At 43.3% G+C, this 9406-nt stretch overlaps 1 protein-coding gene across 1 annotated transcript in view; it reads right to left on the reverse strand.

The window, feature by feature from the left end:
- Positions 1–374: 374 nt before the first annotated feature.
- Positions 375–9406, reverse strand: part of hus1 (HUS1 checkpoint clamp component) — an 18187-nt gene continuing 9155 nt past the window's right edge. The window contains exons 4-8 of the mRNA XM_079805674.1: positions 4503–4610; positions 4343–4417; positions 4164–4263; positions 3932–4063; positions 375–643 (exon numbers count right to left, since the gene is read on the reverse strand). Coding sequence (XP_079661800.1) covers positions 561–643; positions 3932–4063; positions 4164–4263; positions 4343–4417; positions 4503–4610 — 498 coding nt within the window. The 3' untranslated portion in view covers positions 375–560. The remainder of the gene's footprint in view (positions 644–3931; positions 4064–4163; positions 4264–4342; positions 4418–4502; positions 4611–9406) is intronic.

A 9406-nucleotide genomic window follows, 5' to 3' on the forward strand; every position in this document is an offset into this window, starting at 1 on the left:
GAAACGACATAAAAGATCGAATTCCCGCCGTCATTGAGATGTGTAGAGTTGAAATAACACCAGATGTTTATTATAATGATGTATATAAATGCTGTACAGCAGCAGAAGCGGTGCATGAGCGCGGGTTACCGTCGCGGACTCTCGTGTCGACCTGTCTGGGGTATAAAAGCGCGGGGGCGCAGCAGAGGATCCCGGCCGGTCCGAAGGCGGTGGGTCAGTCACAATTGATTGCTACAGTCAGTTACAGAACTCCTCGTTTCTTCTCTCCCCTCTCCCACCGCTGAACTTGACCAGCCTTTTACTGAAGTCTTCCATAAGCACTTTAATCATAACTTTAGCATGTTCATGGTGGACATAATAAATGCTTCACATCTGTTATTAAACAAGCATTTTATTCATATATACACACATTTACATAGGAAACACCAAACACAGTGTGTTATATTTAATATCAAGAGCACAACAGCCCCTCTGAAACCCTTCTGAACTGATGAGTGGGTTTGGTCTGAGCTTCATGAGATGTCACATGACCACTGAGATGTCACATGACCGCTGAGATGTCACATGACTGCTGGAATAAAGTACTGGAGAGAAACATCCTCGTGCAGAAAAATCAGGTGAAGAATCCTGTTGTGGACAATATCTGTGTTAAAAACAAAAGAGGTTTAGTGTGATGCTGAAGGATGTGTGTGTGCAGTGGTGGAGCCAGGGTTTGTTCACAGGAATCTTCGTTATTTCAACATAAAAATGAGTTTGACTATAACACACTGGACTGTTTTAGTGCCTACAGCACTAATGAATACAGCTCATTCATTCGCAGGCCTGCTTAACTGTAATTGAGACCGCAGTGATTAGATCATGAATTTGAGCATTTGTCGTGTTATTCCTCACGAGGGACGAGGGGCTAACATTACAGCTAAAGTTTATCTTGCTCAGTGTAAACCCCCGATAGCTTGTTCTCCATGGATGTGACATGCAGATAATAACTACATATCCTGAATTATTCATTGAATGTTATTTAATCAATGAACTCTTCAGTTAGTCTGGAAGGACTGTTTCTAAACCTTGCAACCGAAAAAGTAAAGACTGAATGTTTAATTTTCTATATTAGTTGTCAAAATAAATAATTGCAACAGTTCTATCAAAAATTAAACTCAGTAAAAGAAAAACATGTGTTCTCTATTCAATCATATGCCAGAATATGAATTTATGAATTATTGAGTAAGGACGGAAGTCAACATTTTATTTTATGCATTGAAATATTATCCATTGTTGTTTGTATACTTTACAAGTGAAGCAAAATTAGCTTTCAGTGCAAATTGGGGCTCACATTTATTTGTGCATTAAAAAAAATCACATTAGCTTGTGCCTTATATTGCAATCTCACACGGCAGAATATTTCCCATTTTTCCAGAGACATATTTAACAAATAATACATGCACGCACAGCTTTAACACAACTTTAATCATTCTTTCTTATTTCAGGACTTAATAGATGACTTTGCAAGCTCGTAGTTTCTTTTGCGCTTTATTTGAAGTGATACCCCTAGCTCCGCCCCTGGGTGTGTGTGCAAGTGTGTGTGTGTGTGTGCAGGTGTGTGTGTGCGTGCAGGTGTGTGTGTGCAGGAGTGTGTGCTGTGTGCTGTGTGCATGTGCGTGCAGGTGTGTGTGTGCAGGAGTGTGTGTGCAGGTGTGTGTGTGCAGGAGTGTGTGTGCAGGTGTGTGTGTGCAGGAGTGTGTGCTGTGTGCGTGTGCATCAGGTGTGCATGTGCATCAGGTGTGTGTGTGTGCAGGTGTGTGTGTGCAGGAGTGTGTGTGCAGGAGTGTGTGTGCAGGAGTGTGTGCTGTGTGCATGTGCATCAGGTGTGTGTGTGTGTGTGTGTGTGTGTGTGTGTGTGTGTAGGTGTGTGCTGGTGTGTGTGTGCTGGTGTGTGTGCTGGTGTGTGTGTGTGTGCTTGTGTGTGCTGGTGTGTGTGCATCAGGTGTGTGTGTGTATCAGGTGTGTGTGTGTGCTGGTGTGTGCATGCTGGTGTGTGTGTGTGTGTGTGCGCAGGTGTGTGTGTGTGTGTGTGTGCAGGTGTGTGTGTGTGTGTGTGTGTGTGCAGGTGTGTGTGTGTGTGCAGGTGTGTGCAGGTGTGTGTGTGTGTGCAGGTGTGTGTGCAGAAGCTCTTACTGCACATGGCTCTGCTGTGTGTGTGCAGGTGTGTGTGTGTGTGTGTGTGTGTGTGTGTGTGTGCGCAGATGCTCTTACTGCACATGGCTCTGCTGTGTGTGTGCAGGTGTGTGTGTGCAAGTGTGTGTGTGTGTGTGTGTGTGTGTGTGTGTGTGCAGAGGCTCTTACTGCACATGGCTCTGCTGTGTGTGTGCAGGTGTGTGTGCAGGTGTGTGTGTGTGTGTGTGTGTGTGTGTGCAGAGGCTCTTACTGCACATGGCTCTGCTGTGTGTGTGCAGGTGTGTGTGTGTGTGTGTGTGTGTGTGTGCAGAGGCTCTTACTGCACATGGCTCTGCTGTGTGTGTGTGCAGGTGTGTGTGTGTGTGTGTGTGTGTGTGCAGAGGCTCTTACTGCACATGGCTCTGCTGTGTGTGTGCAGGTGTGTGTGCAGGTGTGTGTGTGTGTGTGTGTGTGTGTGTGTGCAGAGGCTCTTACTGCACATGGCTCTGCTGTGTGTGTGCAGGTGTGTGTGTGTGTGTGTGTGTGTGTGTGTGTGTGTGTGTGTGTGTGTGTGTGTGTGCAGAGGCTCTTACTGCACATGGCTCTGCTGTGTGTGTGCAGGTGTGTGTGTGTATCAGGTGTGTGCGTGTGTGTGTGTGTGCAGAGGCTCTTACTGCACATGGCTCTGCTGTGTGTGTGTGTGTATCAGGTGTGTGTGTATCAGGTGTGTGTGTGTGTGCGCAGAGGCTCTTACTGCACATGGCTCTGCTGTGTGTGTATCAGGTGTGTGTGTGTGTGTGTGTGTGTGTGTGTGCAGAAGCTCTTACTACACATGGCTCTGCTGTGTGTGTGCAGGTGTGTGTGTGTGTGTGTGTGTGTGTGTGTGTGTGTGTGTGTGTGTGTGTGTGTGTGTGTGTGTGTGTGTGTGTGTGTGTGTGTGTGTGTGTGTGTGTGTGTGCGCGCGCAGAGGCTCTTACTGCACATGGCTCTGCTGTGTGTGTATCAGGTGTGTGTGTGTGTGTGTGTGTGTGTGTGCAGAAGCTCTTACTACACATGGCTCTGCTGTGTGTGTGCAGGTGTGTGTGTGTGTGTGTGTGTGTGTGTGTGTGTGTGTGTGTGTGTGTGCAGAAGCTCTTACTACACATGGCTCTGCTGTGTGTGTGCAGGTGTGTGTGTGTGCAGGTGTGTGTGTGTGTAGAGGCTCTTACTGCACATGGCTCTGCTGTGTGTGTGCAGGTGTGTGTGTGTGTGTGTGTGTGTGTGTGTGTGTGTGTGTGTGTAGAGGCTCTTACTGCACATGGCTCTGCTGTGTGTGTGCAGGTGTGTGTGTGCAGGTGTGTGCGTGTGTGTGTGTGTGTGTGTGTGTGTGTGTAGAGGCTCTTACTGCACATGGCTCTGCTGTGTGTGTGCAGGTGTGTGTGTGTGTGTGTGTGTGTGTAGAGGCTCTTACTGCACATGGCTCTGCTGTGTGTGTGCAGGTGTGTGTGTGTGTGTGTGTGTGTAGAGGCTCTTACTGCACATGGCTCTGCTGTGTGTGTGCAGGTGTGTGTGTGTGTGTGTGTGTGTGTGTGTGTGTGTGTAGAGGCTCTTACTGCACATGGCTCTGCTGTGTGTGTGCAGGTGTGTGTGTGTGTGTGTGTGTGTAGAGGCTCTTACTGCACATGGCTCTGCTGTGTGTGTGCAGGTGTGTGTGTGTGTGTGTGTGTGTGTGTGTGTGTGTGTGTGTGTGTGTGTGTGTGTGTGTGTGTGTGTGTGTGTGTGTGTGTATAGAGGCTCTTACTGCACATGGCTCTGCTGGGGTTGACCTGCTGTCCCGTCAGGAACTGCTGTAGTTTCCGGATGTCCACGCGTGTGTGAGCCATGAGCTCCACATCTCTGTGACTCGCACTGGCGCTCTGAGAGCCGTCGTCGCCTGAGGGACGTCACACACACACACACACACACACACTATCAGACACACACCCTCCGCTCAGACGGACACATGTAAACGCTCGTCATGCGTGTGCGCTCACCCCAGGGCGGGTTGCCCAGCTCTTTGAAGTGTGTTGTGACAGAAACCAGGTCCGTCTCGATCTTGAGGTTCATTTCCCCGCTCAGATTGGCCTCCATCACCTGACACACAAACGCGGATCACATGACCAATCAGGGCTCATCCCGTCACACACACACTGCGCAGTTTCCCATCACTCACCAGATAGTTGGAGAGATTCTTCATGCGGTCCACCACGCTCTTCATGGTCTTCAGAGGAGGCAGATATATGCTGACCTACACACACACACACACACACCTGTCAGCGTGGAGATCCGCTCACACACACTCTTAGAGAGACCACACACACACACACACTCACGTCAAAGTCTGGCATCTGCGGCTCCCTGAAGTCATGCCACAGTCGCCTGGGAATCACGTCCACGGGGATATCATGAGTGACCACACGGCTGACGCTGGACAGAGACGGCTGAGACACACACACACACACACACACACACACACACACACACACACACACACACACACACACACACACACGATCATTACTACGAGACTGTGGCACTGTATACACTAGATCAGTGGTTCTCAAATGGGGGTACGTGAGATTTTAAAATATAGCCTACATATATTTAAAAAGTAGCATCCATGCAAAAATCCTTTAAAAATAATTATTTAATAAATATTTCAGGAAAATATAAGTATAAGTTCATAAAATGAATTTTTCTCCCCCATACCAGGATGGTTTGAGCCAACCTGTCAATCTCTTGGATCAATGATAGACTGACCGTCTCCCGGTTTTTAATGTCCCCGTTTTACAGCTCGTTACAAACAAACCAAATATATATTGGGAAAAGCCCAACCACACCACAGCAGCTGCTGGTTATAGAGCAGTCGTGTACTGGTTATAGAGCAGTCGTGTACTGGTTATAGAGCAGTCGTGTACTGGTTATAGAGCAGTCGTGTACTGGTTATAGAGCAGTCGTGTACTGGTTATAGAGCAGTCGTGTACTGGTTATAGAGCAGTCGTGTACTGGTTATAGAGCAGTCGTGTACTGGTTATAGAGCAGTCGTGTACTGGTTATAGAGCAGTCGTGTACTGGTTATAGAGCAGTCGTGTACTGGTTATAGAGCAGTCGTGTACTGGTTATAGAGCAGTCGTGTACTGGTTATAGAGCAGTCGTGTACTGGTTATAGAGCAGTCGTGTACTGGTTATAGAGCAGTCGTGTACTGGTTATAGAGCAGTCGTGTACTGGTTATAGAGCAGTCGTGTACTGGTTATAGAGCAGTCGTGTACTGGTTATAGAGCAGTCGTGTACTGGTTATAGAGCAGTCGTGTACTGGTTATAGAGCAGTCGTGTACTGGTTATAGAGCAGTCATGTACTGGTTATAGAGCAGTCGTGTACTGGTTATTGTTGGGCGATGTCCACTAAATTGGCAGTTGATGATGTTTACAGTCAAACATTGTGATGGTCGATGATATCGTCGTTTGGGGGGGGATTAGGTAAATAGGTAGATAATTTACTTTATCTCTTTACATAAATACTATTTTCTACTTAAAACTATCATTTCGTTATTTTTACTAACCCAAATAATGCCTCATCCGCTAGTTTGCATGTGAGGGGAAAAATTGCTTCCTTCCACTTAAGAGTTGAGCTTTTTTTATTTTAATATATCTCTTTACATAAATACTATTTTCTACTTTTAAATAAATGATTTGGTTATTTTACTAACCCAGTGTTTTGTATGTGAAGCTGTTTGACGTGAATATGAGCACAGGAGTGAAGCACAAAGCTGTAGCCTAGACAGGAAGTAATGGTCAGAGAGCTCTTCTTCATTCTGCTTCAGATCTGGATCTGGACACTGGATTTTCCGTGAGTTTTAACAATATTAGGCCCAGTTCATTTTATCCACTGGACATGGACATCTCGTTTCCTTTCCCAAATCTTCACTCGCGCCGCCATGTTCACAGGGGATCATAAACGTTTCTTCCTTTCGTTTGCTGATAATTAAGTCTATTATAACTATTCACACCTTTACTGTGGGAAAGTAGAAAAACACTGTAGGACGAAGACCTTTATACTTCAAATTTTATTTAACACAGTTTGTTCTTGTTATTAAAGCTACACTGTGTAACTTTTTTAGTTTATTCTTAGCTAAAAACACTTAGTTCTTTCAAAAATATATGTGCTCATTAATGTATATTTACTTTTTTCAAGTAATAAAGTATTCTGGTAAGTTTATAATATGCCATTGAAAATACATAAGGTAATGGGATCTAACGGTGGTCGCCATGTTGCCCCTCCATCTTGAAAGTACATTAGCCAAAGAGGGACATACCCGTAAATTCAAGCTTCGCCTTTCGCGTTTTAACCGGTTTTAACACTCGATGGCACTGTACAAAATTCTCTGCCTCGCGCATGTGCGCGTCAACTTGTTCAGACTTGTCTGGTGCATGTGCAGAGAGTTTTCATCTCAGCAGCTCCAGTAACAGAGTTATACAGAGTTTTCCTGGCTTGTTTATTCCTCAAAAGTCTGTTTTTCCTTGTGTAGTATTTCTGTGCGTTAATAACTCCGTAAGTAATAATATTTATTGTCATTGTAGATGTGTTTCAGAGTGTGTCATCGCGTAATTCAGTTGATGTCACCTCAGAAGTATGCTTGCGTAATGCTCACCTATTTGAATAATCATTCAGTTATTTTGTTATCAACAATGTTTATTCATTTATAGAAAATATTTGCTTGTAATGTATGTTGATGGAAATATGTATCAGGTCTGATCGGCATATTAACACTTGTTAGACAGAGCGCACTGCAGTGCTAAAGCGGCACACACACTTTTGTAACCGGACACCGCTTGTTCAGCAGCAGCAGCTCCGCTCCTTTTAATGCAGCTGCGCCTATATATGGTACAATAAGCTCTGGTTTACGGTTACATTATACACATGTAACTTATAAGTATAATTATACAGTTCTTAACTGTGTATCTTCTGTCATGTCATTATCATGTATATTTACCATCCTTATTTGTTCTCTCACAGAAACCACATTTATGTACATATCCACGCAAACCTGTTTATGCCTGAATAAACATTACTATCATCAAAGTTCACTCTGGATTAGCTGCAGTTCTTTCTAGCCGAATGATTAGGCCAGTTGAGTTCCAACCATCCCACTGCGCACAGAATATCCCACAGGCACTGTGTCGAATGTGGACGAGGGCGAACTGGAAGCCATGTTAATCTTGGACTAAATCGGCCACCGTAGGAGTTGAAACAAAATCGGAACTGAGAGGAACAGAAACTAAAATTCACTGGATGGTCATAAACCAGTTCACCACTAGATGGGGGAAATATCACACAGTGGAGCTTTAAACTTAGTAAGGCGCATCAAGTTTGGTTTATTTGAATAGCGCATTTCACACACACACACACACACACACACACACACACACACACACACACACACACACACACACACACACACACACACACACACACACACACACACACACACACACACACACACACACACACACACACACGTGATTTTAGTTTAGTTTTCTCTTGCAGTGAATAATCAAACATTGCCTAAATGTCTTGACCCTGTGGAAGATAAAATCCGCTCTCCAGAACTTCTACAACATCAGGAGAAAACATGAAGATGAAGATGAAGATATTGGAGAAGATGCACAGAGCAGTAATGACACATCTGTGCGGGGAAATAGTATGAATCAAATATTTTTCTAACTAATATTTAATTTTCTTATATTCTCGAGGTAACCATTAATTACTGATAATGGTTTAGATTAGGGGTGTAACGATTCGTTTTAACAACGATTCGATTCGTATCACGATTTGAGGTTGTCGATACGATTCAAGGACGATTTTGGTTCATTTAGAACGATACGATCCGAAACGATTCAGTGACCTGAAATCGATTCAGTAACTTTTTAGCCAAAAATTGTGTGACTGAAATAAATATCTGGACACTGGTCAGTGCAGGTGAAGTTTCCTAGATTCCTGTTGTTTCTTGTAAGGGAATCAGGTATCAATTAATTATGGATATAAACAAACAAGTAAACAACAATTAATGGCAAATGCATTCAAATTTTATTTGAATAAAGTGCAACCAACAGTTTAGGTTGAATTAACAGGAAGTTAACCTTTTCTGCTCTCATTTTCAATATTCAATACATTTTCAATAAAAGCACAGTAAGTGCAACCAACATTTCAACAGTAGGTTAACCTGCTGCTACTTCTGCTTTTGTTATCCAACATAATAATATTACAATATTAATATCAAAAATAAAGTGCAACTAACTTCTCTTCAGGTTTAATTAATAGTAGGTGTACCTGTTACTTTTGCTGTTGTTTTTCAACATTAAAATAATACAAATACAATATTAATATCAAAAATAAAGTGCAACCAACATTTCTTCAGTTTGAATAAACTGGCTGAACCTGCTACTACTCTCAGTTTAATAAACAAACAATATTTAACAAAAGATAAAATGTAACCAACTACTCTTCAATGACTCTACATATTTCTTTTTCAAAAATATCAACATGATCTGACCGCAGAACACTTCTCTGTACGTTCACTATGTCACCAGCTGTACTAAAAACTCGCTCTGCTGGCACACTGGTCCCAGGAATGCACAGGTAACATTTAGCAAGGGTTGAAAGTACAGGTAACACGTTACTAACTTAGCTCTTTCTCCTGGTGGCTTGATAATTTCTCGCTGGTTGGCTTCTCCTCTGCCATACGCCATGCTGTTTTGTTTTCTTAGCGCTGCTGCTGGTGCGTGCGTTGCGATGATGTCACAGATTGGCAGACTGAATCGAGTAACGTTTAACGCCTTTATCATTAAAAGTGCTAAGAAAAAACATCCATTTAAAGTCTGACGTGCTTAAATCCAATGCGTTATTTCCTATGATCGATACAATCGATTGATTACCTTTTAAAACGATGTTAGATCGATATATGTCGTCCGGAAGGCCAACTTGCCGAGCACAGATCGTTGTAGTTAGATCGTAGGAAAATAAATCGATACATCGATGTAGTAGATGAATCGTTACACCCCTAGTTTAGATGTTTTATAGGCTGTGTTTCACTGATGGAAGTGCTCAAATAAACACGCATGCTTATGATGTTTCAGCCTCAAATGATTTACAAATGTAGGCTATATATATATATATATCTGGCATAGACTACAGTATTTAAAACAGAATATGTGCATTAGTTACATTCTCAATTTAAT

Source organism: Gobio gobio (genome assembly GCF_949357685.1).
Source record: "Gobio gobio genome assembly, chromosome: 23".
NCBI lineage: Eukaryota > Metazoa > Chordata > Actinopteri > Cypriniformes > Gobionidae > Gobio > Gobio gobio.